The 22,013-nt window shown below is 43.0% G+C and overlaps 3 protein-coding genes across 4 annotated transcripts in view; 1 reads left to right on the top strand and 2 right to left on the bottom strand.

The window, feature by feature from the left end:
- On the top strand, window positions 1–5,740 carry ybx1 (Y box binding protein 1). Its single transcript, XM_080469855.1, has 8 exons — window positions 1–312; window positions 2,045–2,108; window positions 2,359–2,392; window positions 2,474–2,563; window positions 2,671–2,946; window positions 3,335–3,414; window positions 3,737–4,023; window positions 4,099–5,740. Exons 1-7 carry the CDS (start codon window positions 207–209, stop codon window positions 3,975–3,977), a joined length of 891 nt encoding a protein of 296 aa, XP_080325981.1. The 5' UTR covers window positions 1–206; the 3' UTR covers window positions 3,978–4,023; window positions 4,099–5,740.
- arhgef16 (Rho guanine nucleotide exchange factor (GEF) 16) lies at window positions 4,116–17,632 on the bottom strand. 2 transcript variants are annotated; one of them, XM_080469853.1, is made up of 15 exons: window positions 17,450–17,632; window positions 16,119–16,758; window positions 14,947–14,998; window positions 13,921–14,096; window positions 13,630–13,686; window positions 11,875–12,035; window positions 9,714–9,866; window positions 9,496–9,625; window positions 8,417–8,491; window positions 8,223–8,315; window positions 7,962–8,113; window positions 7,075–7,254; window positions 6,307–6,371; window positions 5,364–5,465; window positions 4,116–5,085 (listed from the first exon to the last, which is right to left on the bottom strand). In XM_080469853.1, exons 2-15 carry the CDS (start codon window positions 16,710–16,712, stop codon window positions 4,946–4,948), a joined length of 2,130 nt encoding a protein of 709 aa, XP_080325979.1. In that variant the 5' UTR covers window positions 16,713–16,758; window positions 17,450–17,632; the 3' UTR covers window positions 4,116–4,945. The 2 variants fall into 2 exon arrangements, with proteins under 2 accessions (XP_080325979.1, XP_080325980.1); XM_080469854.1 differs by lacking the exon at window positions 17,450–17,632 and adding an exon at window positions 16,846–17,026.
- Window positions 17,633–21,453: 3,821 nt separating this feature from the next.
- The window catches only part of espn (espin), a gene marked incomplete at both ends in the record, with an annotated part of 38,540 nt that continues 37,980 nt past the window's right edge, over window positions 21,454–22,013 (bottom strand). The window contains one exon of the mRNA XM_080469659.1: window positions 21,454–21,601. Within this exon, the coding sequence (XP_080325785.1) occupies window positions 21,454–21,601 (148 nt within the window). The remainder of the gene's footprint in view (window positions 21,602–22,013) is intronic.

Here is a 22,013-nt window from a genome sequence, read left to right as displayed (position 1 = left end):
GTAGCTGGGCGGAGCCGCGACCAGGAACATTCCCCGGCACAGTTGCTCATTCTGCCCAGTTCGATCGGCAACGGGAGCGGAAAGAGGAAAGCTGAGAGCCCGAAGGCAGAAGCCCCCCACCACCGCCGGCCCAGGTTACCATCTAGCACCGGGAAACACAGCAGAGAGCCGCCGCCGGCAGAAGCCCCTACCAACCAGTAGTAACCATGAGCAGCGAGGCCGAGACGCAACAACAGCCGCCGCCTGATGCCGATGCGGAAAGTCCATCCAGCCCGGCAGCCGCAGCTTCCGCGGGGGATAAGAAGGTCATCGGTAAGGCTGCTGGAGCTAGTGACGCTAACCAGAGAGCTAACGCGGTTTGTGGGATCCGTGGAGGCGATGCGCAGAAGTGGCGATTGCCGACGTTTTCCGACTTCCCTTCTCGGTTGAAATGACCGTTGAAGAAAACGTTTAACGAGCGTGGCAGTAAACTCGCTTAACATCAGCTTGTGTAATATAGACGGACGTTAAACACGCTTCAAATTCAAATTCAGTTTTTGAGAAAAAAAAAATCCATTATCCCTTATAAATCAAACTGTGGACGTTTTCTCGGAGTAATGTCCATTTGCTTGTGGGTAACCTTAACTCGGGTCACGGTAATAAAAGTGCCTGTTTGAGGGAGATCGTGTCGCCACTGCTACAGTTTAACCTCACATCACCGCATTGCAATATCCCCATCGTCGGGTCTTTTTTAGTAAAAATGTAATCTCAGAACTCGAAATCCAAGTCATCCTTTAGATATCCTCGGGTAATCTTTTCTGTTAACCGGCCTTCTCGCAGCAGCTATCCGCATCGGAAAGCCTCGTTACCGGCTGATCGTCACATGGACGCTGGTTGTATTTGCCTTGAGCCATTGCCGGAGCTCTACGTGAACGTTAGAAAGCGGTTAGGTCGCGGCAGTTTGCGTCTATGCGTTGCGAGTTTCAAGGTTTGCGCATATATGTCGACGAACCGACATTTATACCGCTGGAAGTTGATTCATGGCGACCACCGAGCTGGCTTGGCGTCCCCCTCCGCCGGAGCGGGCTAACGTTAGCCGCTGCTCTTCCCTTTGTTCACACGGTGTCGCCCGGTGCACCATCGGGGTTATTTCGATTCCAGAACGGTCCGAACAAAAGCAAACGTGGATTTACTGTTGTTATCCAAATCGTCACACCACATGTGTGATTAATATCCCAGGAGATTACGGCTGTCAGAGGTCGTGTAATTATACTGGATATATGTGCTAATGTTGAGGCCTGTAAACTCCGCGACGGCCGGCTACATTAGCCTCGCTGGCTAACTTTAGCTATTTACATGGCTGAAAGGGCCACCCAAAATGTCCGCCGCGCGCCTGCATTGATATCGCTTTTTATTTGGCCGTCTTGTCACTGAAGACCACAGAATAAACCACTTCTTCGTTGAACGTTCCGACAGCTTTACCGCGTTACGTTTCGCGTGAGCCGGGAGCGGAGGTTGCGCTTGCTGGCTCTAATCCAGCCACATGGTTCAGACCCTCTTAGCTCTGCGGCTATGCTAACGAGCCAGCTGGGTGCTCGCTAACGTATCCGGGCGCGACTCCCACCACGTGTGTGGACGCCTGAGTGCTGAGCACTGCGTCTTAAAATGGGGCAGTAGGTCTGTGGCTGAACTTTGATTACGACCACTGCGTGCTGTGCAGTGGTGTTATCACCGGCATAGAACGGCTCCACAGCATCGGAGGCACTGATAAGGCGGGTGACGGACAATCTTTGGGTACACATCATTATAAATATGGCCATAGTGTCTATATAACTGGACAATTCGTCACACTCCGTGCAGCTGGCACACGGGACCCCAACACACCCGGGTCTATAATAAGAGTGACAGTTGGGAGATAAATATAACTTGAGCGTTATCTGTGGCTTTGATAGTGTTTTTTTTTGTTTGTCTCGTTGATCACCAAAGAGAAATGTTAGAACCAATTTGTTTGACTGTACTCCAAATTGACATATTTACTAACTCACTTGAACTGTTTTCATTGCAGCAACAAAAGTGTTGGGTACAGTCAAATGGTTCAACGTCAGGAATGGTTATGGTTTCATCAACAGGTAAGTGGATCCTATCAATTTCTATATACTTGTTCCATACTATATTGAAGCCCAAGTGTGTGAATGAAGGTTGCCAATCCTATTATGACTGTGATTTGCTTACAAAGCTAAACAGATCATTTATCTGTGGGTCTCTCCCAGTTACACGCACCAGCACTTAATTAATCCTTACACTTGCTGGCTGGCTAGCAGTCTGTTGTGGTTCTGCTGAACTCTTGAATATTCTTTCCTTCTTCCCTCCTTTGTTTAGGAATGATACAAAAGAGGACGTTTTTGTACACCAGGTAAGTTGTTTTGTTGTGTGCATATATGTTGTTTTGTATTGATTTTCTTAGTATTAATCAATCTTCCAAACTTGATTTTAGACAGCCATCAAAAAGAACAACCCGAGGAAATACCTTCGCAGTGTAGGAGATGGAGAAACTGTGGAGTTTGATGTAGTTGAAGGAGAGAAGGTGAGACTTTTAGTTTGTCATTTCTGGGGGATTCCTCTCGATTGAAATACATTTGAATGTACTGCCTGCTTAATGTGGGTACTTTAAAGTGATCCTCTCATGCGCAGGGTGCAGAGGCGGCAAACGTCACTGGCCCAGGAGGTGTCGCAGTCCAGGGAAGTAAGTACGCTGCCGAGAGGAACCGCTACAGGCGCTTCCCCCGGAGGAGAGGCCCTCCCCGCGGAGGAGAATATCCGGATAACTACCAGAGCGACGGCGAAGGCGAGCCCGGCAACGGACGAGACAAAGGCAGCAGAGAGGGCGGAGACAGTGCCCCCGAAGGAGACTCGCAGCAACCACGCAGAACCGCTTACACTGGCAGACGGCGCTTCCCGCCATACTTTGTAGGTAGACGCTACAGCAGCCGGCCCCCGTACACCAACATACCACGTGGAGAGATGACTGAGGTACTCTGTCACAGGGCTACTATCCCGAAGCAGGCACCCAGCTGTCCCATGACGAAGTCGGGACTCTTAATACAATGGTGTTATACACTCTTGAACCGCTCCTTTAGTACAGTCATGTGGTTGTGAAACACAAATCTTGGTGTATCGGGGGCCATGCCAATATTTCACAAATTGATTCATATAAGCCCTCCGCTTACCCTCAAATCATTTGGAATTTTCCATTACTCTCATATGTCTGTAATATATCAAATCATTTGCATTTGATTTGCCAGTCTGACAGTTCTGTGGACAAAGATGAGAAGTTGCGTGGTGTGTTTGCTTTCAGGGAGGAGAGGGTGACGAGAACCAGGGAGGTCCAGACCAGGGCAAACCTGTGAGGCAGTACTACAGAGGCTTCCGACCAAGGTTCGCATGTTGGCATCATTGATGCAAGGCTGCAACAAAGGGAGAAAAAAAGCTTTTTTTTTTTTTTTTTTTTAATATCACCCTGTAGTTAACAGTGCAAATGTCCATCAATAGAAACAAGTTAATCGCTGTGAAGGCCACCTGTTTGGCCTCAATCTCCCATTTAATTGCAGCCTTGTCTCATACTGCAGCTGTGCATCCAAATTACTTTACATTTCCTTTCCTCATTAGAAGACGAGTGACATCACAATTGCATGTTGTTCACTTTGACGTTGTAGTGGGTGCAGTTTTAAAACGTTTGTCTCCCGTCTGCTAATCGTAGGGGCCCACCCCGTCCCAGACCGGTGCGGGACGGTGAAGAGGACAAGGAGAACCAGGGTGGCGAAGGTGGCCAGAATCAACAGCCCCGCCAGCGGCGCTACCGCCGCAACTACAACTACCGCCGCAGACGCCAAACAACTGGTGGTAAACCCGGCCCGGAAAACAAGGAGGCCAAGACAGGAGGTGACCCATCTGCAGAGAAAACGTCCGCTCCCGAGCCCCAGCAAGGTGGGGCTGAGTAGGAAACAACTTGCCCACCGGCACCTACCATCTTTTACCATCGTCCGGGTGAGTCTGCAGCCTCACAGCAAGCTTTGGGTACTTGAAATACTGTGAACTAACCTTTCAATGTGTCTCTTGCAGTTTTTTTGTCAACAAAGAAGAAACATCCAACAAGATCTGAGCAATAAAGATTTGACTTGACGATCGTCATAAGCTTGCACCATGCATTTGACCAGTTTACCACCGATTGCCTGCAGAATCTATGCAGACCTGTTTTTTTTTCCATTATTTTTATGTGACAGCTACAAAATGTTTTTGGGGAAACAGCAAATGTTTTTCTAAATCTGTCCTAAGTTTTTACACCAAATCGTTTTTAAAGATAAAAAGGAATTTGATATCTGGTCAGTTTGACATTTTTAAATAACTTTTTATGTATTCAAACATTTTAACAAAATGCAAGCTCAAATAAAAGTCCAGAAACCAGAAAAGGCGTCCATGTGGTGGCTTTTTATTGATAACCCTGCACTTTCTTTTCATAACAAGCAAAGAGCAAGAGTGCCTCAGTTAACGCCAAATTGGCACAACTATACCACATATAGGAGGAAGCCGTATTCAGCACTAGATCAAAACTCACCTCGATCGTTGACAATATGAAAATTGTTTCTTTGCCACATCAATACAAGTCTTGGTCCTCACAGTTCATGATGCTTTTTGTGCCGTTTGGCTTCACTGCCACAAAGTAAAGATCATCTACACATTTGGAGACTAAATTGCTGTTGCTAATCTTATTGGGTGCACACAATTTACAAAAAACACATTTTTGTTGCTATGAACCTGAAACCACACGACTCCTAGAGCCACTGGAGCTCCAAGACTGATGGCAGTTTGTCAGTATGTTGGTAATGGACTACTGCAATATTATCTCCCACCTACCAGGAGGTGTCTTATTTTGTCCCTTCACACACACTGACAACAGTACGTGAGTCACTCAAACATTGGTTTCTTTGCGCAGACGCTTCATTCGTTGTACGTTGTTCTCCATGGCAGTAGGGTTGGTAATCTCTGTGGCACAGCCGGCAGGAAACCAGCCTCGCTCTCCATCTCGCATCCTCTCACCATAGCACCAGGCTGAGAACAGGAACATCTTCAGTTAACACGCAAACATGTTAAAGTTTGTAATCTTTAAGAAATTTTAATGAAAAAGTTCAAAACTTGACAAATTAATCTTTATAATAGATTTTAAATGCTTAGATTTCATTATAATTTAGGGGGGAAATATTAAAATGTTTGCGATATATCTGCAAGACATGGATGAGAGAATGTGGACTTGATGTGTGGTCAGAAAGTGCTTCAACTGTTCCTATGGTGAACTATCTACATCGTTAAGTGAGCTGACAGGGCCTCACCTTCTTCCTTCTGCCGCACGATGACGAGCTCAGCCTGCTGCAGGCCCAACTCATCTGGCTGTTTTGGCATGTATGCTTTGGTGGCTTCATACTGGGGCAGACCTGAAACGTTCCCATAGCAGTGCTCCATCAGAAACATGGTTTTATACGTAGATTGTTAGGAACACTGATGCACTACAAAATAAAAAGTCAGAACACTGAACATAAGCATTAAGGAACTCAAAATACACTCATACGTAACCCTTTCACTCCCATCCTGTCACTGCAGAGAGGATTTGGTGTGTACTCATGACTACACTTCTGAGGTGTACAAACCTGTTGTGCTTCGTTTGCTGATTTTATATTCATAAAATCTGAATAAATCCAGTTCATCTCATAGTGAAAGTCTTAAATCAGTTAATCTACCAAGTACTGTCTGGTGGCTGTGTCTTAACCATACACCTAAAAGCATTGAGTTACATGCTTGGAGCAAATGTTTACTTTCTGGAACACACAAAGCAGTGTACACCCTCTGATGTTCTTGGGTAAGAAGAGATAAAATACACACAACCAGTCCTCGTCTGGAGAGAGGCACTGCATGAGGGCCCCCCCATTCCTTACTTAAAGAATCTAAATGGAAAATTGGTGTGGAACATTTACTGCAATATGTAAAACTCGTGTTTTTTTTTTTAAAATGAAGGTCTAAAGAAACAAAAATCGATGAAGTCGTGATACAAGCATGATTACAAAAGCGTTTTAAAAAGCTGCAGGCTGATTTGAAATGGAAAATGAATAAGATCCATCTGGTTTTCTGCAGCACATTGCATTATCCAACTGCTGCGAGCTTCCAGAACAAATGAATAATTTACTCATGAAAGGTAAGAGAACAGATTTGTCATCCGCTGTGATGGAAACACTATATGAACATGCTGGGAATTCAGCATTACTAAGAAGCCTCGCTTACCTTCAGTGCCCACACCAGCCTGCTTGTGTCCTGTGAGAGCAACGATCCAACGAGCCCGGTCCACCCTTTGCAACAGAGACAACAGGACTTTTTGTTTTAAAGCGTCTTGTCCACAGTACGTGTGACAGTCTGTTTCTTATGAAGGTGTGCTGGACATGTGCGTTCATCCGAGGATGCCATGACTTCTGACAGTAGAGGGAGCCAAACACCGATATTTCAATTTCAACTACGGTACATAGTGATAACAACCAAAAGCACCCCTGCCAGTTGACACAGAGACTCGTTTGTAAAGCTGCAAAACTAAGCGAGTGTCTCTCCCGCAGCATCATTTGTGATCGGGTGGATCGCTCTAGAAAATTGCTCAAGAGATATTTTTCTGTTCATCCACTCATCCCATCTTTAACAGTGCCTTATCCAAGTTGGGTCGTCAGCTGCTGGAGCCAATCAAATCTGACTCTTGGTGAAGATAAGATACAGCCTGGAGGGTTCACCAGTCCATCACAGGAAAACCACAGGGAGAGAGACACACACCCACATTCACGAGTTACCTTTGCCCACTAGCCTGGATTGAAACAGATATTTTTGGACTGTGGGAGGAAAGTGAACAACCTAAAAAAGAAACAACAACCCACAAACACAAAGAGAGAACATGCAGACTGCACACAGTGGACAGTTGCTGTGAGATGAGACAGTGAAGCATTCAGCCCTCCCTTTAACAGTGGCGTAGAAGTCCAGTGCTCATGTTGTGGGAGCGGAGAGCAGCCTTACCTGGACTCTGCCACCAGAGAGATTTGCTCTGATCGTCCCTCGCTGTTCTTGCTCATCAGAAGCCTGAAGGAAAGGTAGCTGGTGCCTTTCCCAGGTGAGGTCCTTTCCTCTTGGTTCTCCACAACCTCCACCTCAATGTTCTCCGAAGTGGCGTAGTCCAACACCACGAAGCTCTCCTCACTAGACAGAAACAGTTTTCAGTTATCTTAACATATTTGGCTGCAACCTGCCGGATCATTCATAATAAAGACTTCAACACAGACAAACCAGCCATGTTTATGCATAGAAAGCAGTTCAACTACATTCCTCCACTGAATAGCCTTTCCACAATATTGTTATCTGAAGAGTACGTCAGTGTTGGAATTAAAGTCACAGGAAAAAAATAAAATAAAAACAGACTCCAGTGTTGTGGGAAACTCTGAGCTGACATTGTTTGCGTCCTCCTGAACTCAAAACTGAATGCTGCAGTCAGTCAAGCTTACAAGCTCAATGCAAGATTGAAGAATCCCAAGTATGCCTGCACCACTTCCATCCTCTCTCCACTTTGTGTCCCCTTCCCCTCCTCTTCGGTTTCTCATGTTCCCGTTCCAGCAGCTGGATCTATTTAGTGTCCACAACAGTCACCAGGAAATAACCACAGCACAAAAGTAGCACAAGCTGCTCGTGGTTTCCACTTCTGTCTTCTCTTTAACACTTTTGCAGAAAGTCGATCGGTTCTTGAAAATTGTGATTTGTAATCATGAACTTCGTAGCTTATCACAATGAGCCAAGTGAAGACTACACAGTTTGATGCAATCCTGAATCGTAAAATGAGTCTTTCCTGATGTCAGCTGAAGTCATTGCTGAATGAAGCCGCAAGAACAAATGCCCACTTCTTCCCCACTCACCTCTTCTTCTTGGTAACGATCAATACATCACTGAAGAGAAACAGGTAGTAACTTCTGTTGCTGAAAGCTTTCCATATGCTGAGCTCCTCTGTGGCGATGGCGAGCTCGCCACGCTTCTTCAGCCACCGCGACGACGATATCAGCGGGAACGGCTGCGAGGAACAAGGTGAAGCAAGCCTGAGGTCAAGTCTGCGATTCCCATTTACAGTTATCCTTCATTTTTAAACCCGTCAGTATGTGACAAACAAGGCGCACTCCCACCTTAATTTTACCAAAATCCATCTGTTTGTGGATGGTGTACATCTGCTCCGTCCTCTCCATCCGCCTTGCTCCATCATTGCAGCTGCTGACCAGCTATGGAGGTAACCAAATCAAATAGTAAAGATGTTTAAAACCTTAAACATAAAAAAATACAAAGTGTAGCATCACAGCAGAGCGGCGCTTTACGAGGATACCTTGCCGATGGCGTTCAGGGACCAAACAGCAGCAAAGTACTCTGCTGTCGTGTCTGGAGTTTTCTGACAGATCGTCTGAGAGAAAAAATGAACACGAAAGTTTTAAAATACACAAACAAGACGTATTGTCAGCATCATGCACGCACCTACATCAGATGATCAGTGTGGACTTTCAAGAATAAAACCCTCAGGTCAGCATACAGTCACATATGAATGAGTGTAATCCTAGCTTTTTCCTGCCATGGATTATTACGTTTTAGTAAATCCAAAGTATTAGCATTTTATTATTGTACTTTTAACCCTTTTAACCTTCTCTTAAGTAGCACAAAAGTTAACAAAGGTAAGCTGTTGAAATAATTGCTTTATCGTGTCGTGGCAAATGTCAGCAATTCATAAAAAGTGAGTCCAGGAAGTATTTCATCTCTTTAAAATCCCTAAAAGAGAGGGTTGTTTTTTTGTCCAACCAGAATGTAAAATGCTTCTTCACTTAATATCCATGCTCGACACAGCATTTAACCATTTATCAGGATTTAGCAATTTTCACATTTATTCATTCTGAATACATGACAGCCAAGTAACATGACTTTAATTTTCATGCTTAACTTTGAAACAGGTGCTAATGTTATATTTGAAGCCTTTGTTTCTTGTAAATAATTAATTTCTACCAGTCTGTGTACTTGATTGAAGCATTTAACTTGAAGGGGCTCAAACCCAAACCTTTAGTGCAAGTGTCCCATTCAAGATTCAAAAACGATTCAAGGGAATCATTTTTAGAGTTATTCTTTGAAACTCTGAAGTTATTTAGTAGGATATTGGTACTGAGCTGCATGTAGAAAATCTTTCAAAGGAAGACAACAAGAAATGTTTGTCATTTTGGGAATTTATACACTTGAAAAGTTGAATTGTGTTTCATTTTGGTCAGTTTAATGCTTTTAAACCAATCTTTCCTTTGAATAAATGTCTATATGGGGATTCAATTCACATTTTGTAGTCTTGAAATATTTAATCACACTCTGGGATTGACATTTTAAAATCGGTTTTCTAAGAGTTGCTTCAATAGAAAAGCAGTTTAAACTGACATCCAGCAGCAGGGGCAGTCTGGTTACTCGCTGCATGGGAAGGATGAGGAAAGAGATCATGGGGAGGCCTCCACAGTCGCTGCTGCCTTCAATCTGTTTCAGGGTCTCCTTGAAAGCAGTGTTAGTGTCCCTAAGAGAGACAAAAACAGCGAAAGATCAGCTCCTCCTGTCATGTTACTGGAGAAACTCAGCGGCTTGCTTCAATTTGTTATTCTCACAGCAGCGTCTGCAGCGTCCTCTGCTGGAAGGTCTCGTTGGAGCAGTACACGATGTAGGGATCAAAGTGGTGCGCAGCGTGATTCTGGACAATGTCGCTTATGTCCCGGATCACTGGGTGTTCATAGTGACGCCGCTCCAGGTCCTCAAAAAACCTATAAATAGATTGATGGGGGCGATTAGTGAAGTGGTGAACGGACGGTTCTCTCTCCCACATCATGATTACATGAGCAGGAACCACAAAGCAGGAGTATGATAATATGTTCATTTGGATTTCAGCATATGTGGGCGTGAAAATGACCTTTCACCTTCAATCAATGATTAATTTGATTCTTCCATTAAATACGTTTATAAAAAGGTATGGCAATCTAACCATTTGTGCTACGGCGGGTTCTCGGCCTGGGGTCATAGTTCATTTAATATTTGCCTTCATTTTCACTGGAAAATCCTCAACTGTGATTCCCAGTGACTGTAAGCTGTAATGAAAAACAAGGCTTTCAATACAATCATATAGCAGAGTAACAACAAAATCGGTTAACTCCTGAATATCTGAGGACTCAGTCTACTTGTTTAGGATTAGTTTTATACTCAAACTAACATGGAGGTATTGTATTAAGGCAACTCTCCATCATAGCCTTGTCCAAATCCTCTTATCAGAGAGCGAGAGAGAGGATCCTCCAATCTTTTCCTACACAATGCAATGAAATTTCACCACGGTGGTACACGTCATTAAGGATGCCTGTACAAGATGTCGCTACAATGCAAACATGAGAAAACGGCACGAACTAAGACTTCTGTGTTCTAAAGTGGAATTTCTTCTTTTGCCCTGCTCACGGTACATGTTTTTTGTTCATGCGTTTGGAGAAATATTCAGAAGTTTTATCGTCTTTTTAATGTTTCAATTTTGATTTAATTTCCTATTTAAAAAAAACAATCTCCTGTTAGAACACCACACATCCCATTGGATTACCGTCACTGCACTTTGTTTAGATGTTCTTGTAACAGAAAGTAAAATGTCACATATCTATGGCAGCACCATTGAGAGCAGACCCACCTACAGCAGCATACTTTGATGGTCAAAACAGCTTCAACTTCATTCAATTTCACTATTTTTTGTATATTTAAGATTTTTATAGATTAGTATTATCACTGCAGAATACAGTACATGGTACAAATTGCTGCTTTTGCACATTTTTCCTGCTGCCATTAAAATGAAACTGCCACACAGGTTTCACCATTTCCATTGTGCCACGTCAAATTTAGCCATATATACATAGTTGTGTTAAAATTTATTAACATTCATTCAAATCTGATGTAGTGTCTATTTCAAAATCAAATGTGTTCATTTGTATTATATTGTGTTTTATTTTCATTTCTTTGACAATCATCAACTGCAGACAAGCTGATTTGCAGATTGCATTACAGAAATACTCTCTACTTCTGTAACAGTGTTTTACTGTGAGATCCACGTCAGCACAACTTTAAAAACAGCTTTCAGTTTCACCAGGAGAAGTGACTTTACGCCCTGCCTGTAAAGTACCTTTTAAACAAAAAAAAAAAGGGGTAAAACGACACCTGGAGAAACAGCCCATCCCAGGAAGCAAGTACAGGACACACATTCACTGAGATATTGTAAGTCATACATGTTATACACCTCAAGAGAAAAACAGACCGTTTTTTTTTTTCTTTCTTTTAAACAGATTGTGTTTGACTTGGAAAAAGATCAAAGACAAAATGGATTTAGTTTTGTTAGTGATTCACCGAGATCTCTTTCCAATTCCAAACAAAGTGCCCTCCACTACACAGAGGCAGCTCTCACACTCATTATCTTCCTAAAGAAGATCAGCAATCCCACACAGAGCAGCCAGGCAGCAGAACCAGTTTGGCCGGCATGTTTTAACATGTTGATGGAGCCTACAGGATACTACGGGCAAATGCCCCACCTGAAACTTTCAACCAAGTTTCCGTCTGAAACCACATATCGGCGGGACTTCACAAACACTCACCGTTTGTAAAACCGAGGAAACAATTAACCGAGAAACAGGTCACTGCTCCACTTCATAAAGAAGCAACCTGATGATGCTATCAGTGCGTGAAGAGGTGAACCTCACCTCATGCATACACTCTACACACACGTAAGACTTTTAGGAGTGTGGGGCCAACCTTTTGCTCACTTGGTGGATGACGGAGATGTTGGAGAAGAGATGGTGGTGCTCTGTGGCCGTCATGGTCTTCTTCAGCGCTTCGCTGCTCTTGAAGTGACGCACCAGGATGCCCAGGCTGTGCAGATACGAGTGCTCCGATGTGATGATCTCAAAAATGGCCTGTCAAATCAGCACACACCCGCAAACAGGTGTTTGAATTTCATCCACCAGGATATGTTGTTGTGTTATTAGGTGATGACACCTATAGATCAATGCTATTCATTTCTTTTCTGGTCTTCCAACACAACCCAGAATAGTTTTGACACACACAACATGTGCATACATGGCTTACATAACTGCATGTTGGGGCAAGTGTCGTGTTTGATGAACAGAGCAAAGCACAAAAAAAGTCAACAATGTGACCTTAAAGGGAAGTATGTGGTGTGTCTGCGGAGCATTCTTGTCTATTGAGGATTTTGTGGTTTGAAAAATCTCACTGTCTAGTTTCATATGATCAATATCTCACAGGAATTACAATATTGGCACAAACTGGTCAGTCCAGAACTTCAGACTGACGGATTGAACTGAGCAGTTGCTGAAATGGAAAACACTTAGTGGTTGATTTCTAGCCAGACACGTTAAATATTTGAGAACAGAGGGTTAGTCCAGATCTGTTGTTGGTGGGCTTGATGACACACCTTCTCCAAAGAGGAGATCAAAGGGCAGAAGCCAGGCTAAATCAAGGCCTCAGGTGAGCTATGCTCGATGATTCCTCTTCACCACAACATACCTACAGGTAAAGTAAATACAACATTGGTCCATCAGAGGCGTTTTCAGATCCCTCAAAAGCTCCAGCAGACAGCAAATGAGACTCACAAGGTGACTAAAGGTACTAAATAGTGCGACAATCGCCTGCTCCTGATACCGCCGGTGTGTGATTACTCTGGCAGGGTGCGGCTTTGTTCAGGTAGTGCACACAGGGTGGACCTTTGGTATCGACACAGCATCTGACATCTCGGATCAAGAGTGAGGATATGCTACAAAAGGGGAAATTCCACACTTTGTGTTAGACTACGTTTGTAATAAACTCAATAATTATTATATTGACATTACATTGGCATTTGTTTATTATGGGCTTTAACGTTTTAGAAAGCATATTGGAAATCTCTGAAAACTGCTTGTTGCTGATGTGGGACGACAAGCGCAGCATGAATCATACAGAGTAAAGGAACCTCACCTCCATGAAGATGTTCACAGCGTTGTGTTGGTTTTTAGCATTCAGTCTTTAAGTCTGTGTGAAGCTGCGTGGTTTAAAACAAGCTGAGTGAAGAAGCCATTTTAGGATTGTTTTTTTTTTTAAAACACTATCGTGCCCCAAAACACCATTACTGACCGTCACTTCCTGTTTTGCATGAATTCTGATGTTTCTAGTCTTTTGTGGTTTTAATTGTTTATAGGCACAGTCTGGGCTGGTTGGTCCCCAACTCAGCATTTCTTAACCTTCCTAACAGGAGCATGTCACTTCAGCATGAGTTACGCGGTCACTGCTTTGCACGTTTCATTGTTCAATGCCGTTGCAGAAACCTGAATGTAGAAAGAAGCCCTTGTGTTTCGTTGTAATTGTTTATTACGGAAAAATGTTTCGTTCGAGCTGCTCTAGAGCTTCCTCAATTTCTCAGGCATGTTGAAGTAAACCACTTATAGAACATTTCTGTGCACATATTTAAAAGTGTCTGAGATGCATGTGTGCACCCTTGCATGAACACATACGTACCTCTTGTCTCTTCCTCTCCTGGGGTGTGATCATCGCCAGAATACCCGTCTCCTTCACCTTTGGAAGACATAGGAGAGAAGAGTACAACTCAAGCAATGCAGTATTTGAATAATATATTGGCTTTGTGGATGTTCTGACACTAAAATCAAACTCAGACAGCATTTCCAACGAGCGCTGGAGTCTCCTCTGCTGAAGATCAGGAATATACATGCACACTTATTAATCCATACGTATTAGATGACTGAACTCACATTGCTTTACCATTTCCAGAATCTGTATTCAGGGCTTTACCTGTGGCAGCTGGCTCCAAGTGAGTTGAACTGGCCGGTAGCTCTTCACCACGATGCCCTGGTCCTGCTCCGCCTCCTCCACGGGGTGCTCCACCACCACAAAGTCGTCGAGCAGCTCATCTTGGTTGGTGGAGTGCAGCCCCCGTTCACGGATCTCCTGGTAGAGGCGCGGTGTAGCTGAGGACAGCATCAACAAACATCGTCTCAGTTTCAACGTGCCCCGTTTGGATTTAGACGACTTGACAAGAGGACAGCAGAGCACTGCAGGTTATTGAGGGAGCAATTTTGATTTATATGTTTTTTTTTCTTTTAAACAAAAAAGGGCCTTTGCAGGATTCTGGTATTTTTCCACTCACAAATCATGCACTGGATTAAAAAAACAAAAACATGATTATTGATTTTCATAAGCGTAACAAATGATGCAACAAAGTTGGACGTGGTGAACATAATAAGATGGTTCATTTCAGAGCTGAAGAGTGGGAGGTGAGAGTGTTTGGTGAAAAGCTGATGATGAACTAGATTGAATGCGAGTGCGGTTACTGGGGAGATGTGCACACATTAGCCTCGTGGAAAGCCACTGCTTTGATTCTCACATTGGAAAATGTGCTGAAGCTGCTCAGAAAGAAAGATAGCAACTCATATCTGCCATGAATAATGAATGCCTGCTCAATCTCACCATCTTTATAAAAAGGGGCTGTTCAGAAATCTGCTCTATTACAGGACACTTCTTCAATCCACACTGCTCAATTCAAACTAACAAAAGGAAGAAGGGATGTTGAGTAAAAGGTCAGAGCTCAGTGGACACTGAGCATGCAGTGAGCATTCAGTGGGATGAAGGATTTCCTCTTCTCTTGCTCTCAGTCGCCCCAAGCAGCCTTTTCTAGGACAAACTTCCCCCGGTGGAGGATTCTACTTGATGCAATTCTTTCAACGTTTATTGTAATAAATAAAACAAAAAGTCATAGCTATTTGCAGGCCTGCAGACGTATTTACAGAAACAGACAGAGTGACACATGAGTGAACATACCATCTTTGAATGACCCACGCTGTTTCTGGTTCCTCTTTCTGCCGAGAGTCCGCTAGAGAGGAAACAGCAGTGCAGCTACAATTTAACAGTGAATGGAAATGCCTTAATGATAATTATTCTCTCATTCTCAACAGACCCCCCCCCACCCCCCACCCCCACCACTGTCAACTTTGTGTGCATTTTAACTAAATGTTAGTAGAAACCCTTCAAGGGTTTCGTCAAATCATGTCTGCAAACAACTGTGGAGATATGTGCTCGTCTCAATGAGTAAAGGGAGAACTTGAGTTCATCACCAACACATTGCAAGCTGTGAAAAAAAAAAAACAAAAAAAAAAAAACACCAAATCTTTTGGAATCTAGACCAGAGTGTATTTAAATGTCTTGGTTCTTGTACTTCAAAGTCCAAGATTTCTTAAAATATATTCAACATAATGATCTCATTGGTGGAAAATTATTCATTGCAACAGTCATTTATAATACAATTATTACACAATGTTTATTTATACCAGGGGTCTGCCACCTGTGGCTTTAGACCCACATGAGGCTCTTTAGTGGCTCCATGAAGCTTTATGAAAATTATGTGTCGAACAATTACCACCCTAATATCCTATATATTTTTTGAAATTGTATTTGCATATCTGGCTTTTTTTTTTTTTTTTTTTTTAAAGAATCTCTGTGCTAAAATGATTAAAAAAAAATTATACTCCAGAAATAAAAAGTAGCTAAAATGTTTGAAACAGTCTAGAATGGAGCAACAACGGGTCAAAATGTTAAAATGACAAGAAAAAAAAAAAAAAAAAGAGGTTACTAGTCAAACTGGTTAGAAGAACCACAGTCAAGGTTACAACTGCTAAAAATAGCTACAAAAGCTAAAACTGCTAAATTAATTCTAAATTGCAGTCATGAGGCATCACGCATGTATGTTCAGCAAAACAAGATAAATAACGTTATAAGCTGTGAGATCTTTTATGATTAAATGCATCTTGTGGCTCAGAAGAATTTGATTTGGTGGAAAGAGACAAAAAAAGCTCTCTTGAAGGGAAATGTTGCAAACCTTTGAGTTATATCTGCAACGGCTACCTTTATATTCAGATATGGTAATTGTCTGCAGTATGTATAAAAGAGTGAGCAGAGTGGCCGACGTGCCCTATCCCCCCACACCCCCAGATTACCTTCCATCCAGGACTGCGAGCGGGACCAGGACTGGGGGCTCGGTCCTCCCGTACAGGCGCCAGCTTGGTTCCAGCCCCTTGTTTTGACGCCATGGCTTCGATATCCAGGCTGGTCACTGCTGCTCTGTAGGACTTGTTCCTGCGGTTCCTTCTCAGAGCAAAGCCGTCTCCATCGCTGTCGTAATCCTCCCAGGACACATCCACCCCCTGAGTAGAGTGGCGGATCCGGCTCCCACTGTTGTTGTTCTCCAGTCCCAGTGGGAAAGTGACCACCGTGGTGTGGTGGCGGTTTTTGGGCCGGCTGGACATGGCTAAATTCTTAGGGATGAGCTGGTGAGTGCCGACCTTCAGTGCTGCAGGACTCTGTGTGCTCAACACCACCTGCGGAGGCACGACAATCCTATCCACTACATCGTCCTGCGGTGTGGGTGTTCTGATCCGGGGAGGAGGGGAGCTGGCTGGCTGAGAGCACTCGTCACCTGGCTCAGATATGTGGAGTTCAGTGGAGAAGCAGCTCTCCAGAATCAGAGGGACTTGGTCACCCGTGCAGCCGTCCGACTGGCTGGCGGATGTGGTGTCCTCCTGAAGAGACATGGACTTGGTCTGCTGAGCTCCTCAGGACCTACAACATCGGACAAGTCTGAAAACAAGAGACGACAAATCGCAGCCTTCAGATGCACAACCAGGAGATAAGAAGTCATGTTACTGACAAGAAGCGAACACAAACCAGCAGGTACAACAGCTTTTCCAGCCCTCGAAACTTTAGTGAAACTACAGACTTGACAACCCGTCAAGTCTAATATGAGATGCAGCTCTCCTCTCCTCTCCTCTCCTCTCCTCTCCTCTCCCACAGGCAGGCAGTGGGACGGAGTAGTTGGTTGTGTCACTCCTCAAACTCCTATCAAGGGGCTCAACCCGTGACTCACTGCTCACTCCTACACTGCACCACACTGTCCACACAACAACAACACACACCAGGAACACACTCTCTGATAAGAAGTCTTCACCTGCTCTCTGAACAGGATAAATACTGAATGCAGACTTGTCTAGTGTAAATAGTGACAGTATGACAATGGCATTAATAATAACAGACATGAAGTAATTATTATCTTGAGGTTTAAACTGTTGAAACTTCAGCAGGACACTTTGTCGTTTGCCTTCTTCCCTTGGAGCGTCGCAGGCTGAATTTTACAATAACTTTCCGGCCCGGGAGTCGGATTAGAGTGGAAGGGGGAAAAAAATGTCTGCTCGCCTGCCTCACATTCCCATGGCTGTCAGCAGCCCAGCAAACACAGAGCCCGCAGCTCCCGCAGCTCCCGCAGCCTTCTTACCTGAGCCAGGTGAGCTTCACTCTGCGGCAAGGTCTCCGCGCCTCTTTCCAAAAATAAAGTCCGACACGTTGGGAAAAGTGCAGCTTTTAGAAAGAGCTGACGGCCTCTGTCACATATCTCCTCCGCCTCTCTCCCACTACTTCCTCCTCCTCCTCCTCCTCAGAAGGCGACCATTAAAAGCAGGCCGATGACGTCACTACAGGTGAGCGTCAATCAATCATCCACAGGTGACAATTAACAGTGAAGTAACACTTTTTTTTTTTTATCACCTTTTACAGAAAAAACACAGATTCACAATGTAAGGAAATAACCTTCTACAGTCCTAGGCTCCTCCACGCTGACCTCAGTCAGTTTCCATGTATAATAATCTGAAACTCTAGACAGATTATAACACAAACAGATATAATATAATATGCTTATTTGCTTTGTTAAATGCAGGAAGACAAACGATTAACTAGTTTTTTTCTGAGATTACATTGTCCCACCTGTTTTAAGAAGCTCTCTGGCGCTCTCTAGCGGTCAATATTAGAATTTACAGCAGTCCCTGATACGTCACGCGGTTCAACAAACTTTGAAAATGTTTGTTTTTTGTTTTTAAGCTCCAAAATTCCTCTAAAGAAACTAAATAAATACCAAAGTGACGGTTTAAAACAAGGGAAAAAAGCGAAAGTAGAACTTCTGTTTGCATTTGATCAATCCTATTTAACCTTGACCATATTAGAAATAAAAATACATAGATATATTTTGTATTATATCCATACATATTTGACTTACTAGAAGCAACAATCTGGTTAGAGTAGGGGGTTCTGAGGCCTGACTCAAAGGCCCAAAGATGGCTTTCAATTTCTCCCCATAATTGGTTTAGGAGAGGAGAGGAGAGGAGAGATTTTATAAATCCCAGAGGAGAATTATTTGCCCATTAAGGGATTCGAACTGCCAACTGTGTGCAAATACTTCTGGTGAAACAGTACATAACAGCTGTATGGCCACATGTTGCCTTTTAGTAACTTTAGTAGCACTTTCTATACATTGTGATGTTATTTTTAACAGCAGAATGACTTAAAAATGAATTTCCTCGTTTAAACCCGACTTACATAAGTCTAGAGATGTAGAGATCAGCATTGCAAACTAAAGCCTAGGGAAAAAACAAAACCATAATTACCTCACAAAAACAATATTTATTATGTGCCAACACCTTACACAAGTTTGCATGTTTTCCCTATGGATTATGTTGATTTTTTTTTTCCACAGTCCAAAAACATGCCAAAGGAAATGGTGGGAGTATAACAACCTCATACAAGTGTTTTTGAGGTACATGACACAATTACATGACAAAGTCGGTGTGATTAAAGATTTATTTTCTTCATTTTAACAGTCTGAAAATATAATTTAACAAGATTTAGCCAACATTCTATTCAAGCAAGGCTGAGACATATTGCAATATGGAAACAATGAAATGACAAAAATCTGAGGGTCGCTATATACAGAGGTTAAATATATATATTTATAGAAAATCAAATGGCAATGGCATTTACATCATTTTCAATTTCAATATCATATGGCATCTGATGAAAGTGATTTAGAATATTTCCAAATAGTTGCATGTCATGTATGGTGACATGGAGTGTGTGCAGATTAATACACTGGTATATTTTCTTCAAAATCTGCATATTTTCTTAGGTCCGCCAAAAATATATAACACAGATTTGCCACATTTTCATACTGAGCTCAAAACTAATGAAACTATGCCCAACTAAGAGTAAATCCTAAAAGAGCTGGGAATCTGCAGCAAGAGGGAAATATTTAGACCAAAGACATGAAAAAAAAAGCCACTTTAATATCTAAAGTGATAAATACAGTACATTGTATTAGTCTAGTTTATCTCATTTATTGAATTGGAAGCTGAAATTTGCTACAAAAAATAAAAAACAAACAGCTGGCATCACCTGAAAAAACAATGCGTTTGTCTGTGTGGCTGACGGAGAATCTAAAATCTGTAAGCAGAGCTTCTCATTAAACATTTACCACCAAGGTTAGTGGGACAAAGGCCGAAACAAGACACAGGACAAACTCATGTCTTTTCTCTACTTTTGCAATATTCAGTGTTCACATGAGAGCACACTAATGGAAGATACTGATATTCCCACGTGCACGTTTGACTTATTGAAAAAGGCCATGCTCACAGATCTAATATGATTTACTTCACTAATGTGTAACCTCTCGTTTCCTCTAAAGAGTCCACGTGCATTTGGTCTTTAACAGGGCTTTCAAAGTGTGAGAGGACGAGCCCACCTTCTCAGAAAGCCTGAACCACCCCCCTCGTTTCTTTCCCTTGACTTTTGCTAAAGGAACCTGATTATTGACCCACAGCTTAATTCTGAATCTTTTTACAGCTGCAGAATATAAGCAGGTCTCTCCTCAGTGATCATTCTCACCTGGTATACAGAATTTCAGGGTCTTTAATGCAGATTGTTAGAAACTGTGGCACAAACCAATACAGAAACAGCTTTTTTCACAAAGACATTGCATGTTTTATATGTTCGTAAGTTTTTAATGATTTATATTATCATCTATTCTCTGATTTTCCTCACAGTTTTACTTCTCAGTGTTTTTATACTTTTTTAAGAGTCATGATAGCACAAAGCACTTTATTTATTCTATTTCTTGGTGGTGTATCATTGTGAATATTGTCAAAGCTGCTTTGAATGTTTAGCTCTTAAATTGCGACCAAACTGTACCAAGGGTAAAGTAACTTGGGCTCTCTAATATTTCTAACGATACAAGATGTTGTTGGTTACAGCTGATGCGAGTTAGAAAATATGATTGTTCATTAGTCAGATAATTTGAAATATGTGGTGTTTACTGTTAAATCTATGGTGAAGCAAGCAAGAAAAAACTATTCAAATGTTTCTCTCAACACTTCCAATTAACTCAGTCATATACAGCAAATATATATATATATTTTTTTATGTTGAGATTCCATCTCAACAATGTCATGGAAAGGCATAACCCAGATTCTCCCTCTGATGCTGAGATGAGGCCCACCCCACACTTTGAAAGCCACTGCTTGATAACACACCATGGATCAAATCTATTTAACAAGAGCTCAACATGTCGCTCCCATATTGACACAATAAATTGGAACTTTGCAGGTTTTTCTCATTGAAATAAGCCAAATTCAATTCAATCTAAATAAACTGTAAAATGTTTAAAGCGGGATGTTTAGCGATGAATCCACAGGGAAACTATGACAACTACGGAAACAGATTAGTCTGAGCAGTGCTCCAGTTTGATTCTTTACATCTCTGGCAGCTCAATGAGGTCTAGAAAGTGCGTCTACCAGTTTGATGCAAATATGTCTTTCCTAAGACGTGAGAAAAGAAGGATACCATCTACATACAAAATGCATTAGCTGCTTCATGCTGCAACAAACATTAGCTGAGTATTTCTGTGCCCACTGTTGGAGCTACGTCTCCATTCATTACATATTAGAAAGTGGGGCTAACAAGAGGCTAAAAGGACAGAAATACAAGTATTAATAGGCTTTCTCCTCCAATGGCCACAACGCTCACAAGTAGCCTCTGTAAATCTATCACATGCCTCTGAAATATTCTACCGGACGTTTCTTCTAGTGATTAGCAGAACAGCAGACAGCTGCTACAAGTAGTTTACTTCAGGACGTGTGCGTTCTGGGCAAATTTCTCAAGCGAGGAAAGTCAGTGCATGTCGGAACTGCTGATAACGTGAAAAGAGCAAAAAGTTTGTGTCCATGAGACTTTCAACGGGAGACGGAGGATCATTCTGCTGCGTTTCAACCGAGCCGGGCCTCCGAGCCCCCGCGGACGGCAGTGACCCCAGTGTGGCGCTGCAGAGTGACACAGAGTTCAGGGGGAGACTGGCTCTCTCTCCCCCCGCTGCCCGGCGCACAGGGTGGGATGGAGGACCAGAGAGGAGGGGTGGGGGGGGGCTTGTGAGGGTGGTGGAGAGGTGGGAGACGATCCACTTCACTGTTTGGCTCCATCTCCTTTCTTCAGAATGATCTGCCGCTGCCAGGGGGCCAGTTTGGTCTCGTCGTAGCCCAGGGTCCGGAGACGGTCCTGCTCCGTCTTCTCCTCGATCTCCTTCGCCTGTTTGGCCTGCTCCTCGGCTTTTCTGCAGAGATCCATGAAAAAAGAATTTTCACCAGTTTGTAGGTGTTACAATATGTTACTGTGCATGGCAATATGCACTCGTATATTAACATAATTTTGTGGTCGGTTTATGCCTCTGCAGTCTGTTTGCATTTATTCTTTCAGGTGGGGAGTCTTTCTTTGTGCTGGTTTTGTCTCACAAGTGGCCTCCGAACCCTCCAGGCTTTGTAAGGCCTGTTCAGTAATCCTTGCATGGTATGTAGGCCAGTAGAGTTATTTTAAACCATTCCTGTAAGCTTCGGATTTGAGGATAGAAAATGGGCCTTTGTCATAAAGTTGGAGACCCACATTTGTTTGGATCTCAATATTACCGAGGCGTCCTGATGGTTTTGGCAATGTGAAATACTTCTGCAATAAATCTTCTCAGTGATCGT

Source organism: Lipophrys pholis, assembly GCF_963383615.2.
Source record: "Lipophrys pholis genome assembly, chromosome: 8".
Taxonomy (NCBI): domain Eukaryota; kingdom Metazoa; phylum Chordata; class Actinopteri; order Blenniiformes; family Blenniidae; genus Lipophrys; species Lipophrys pholis.
This window is presented reverse-complemented; position numbering and strand designations above follow the sequence as displayed.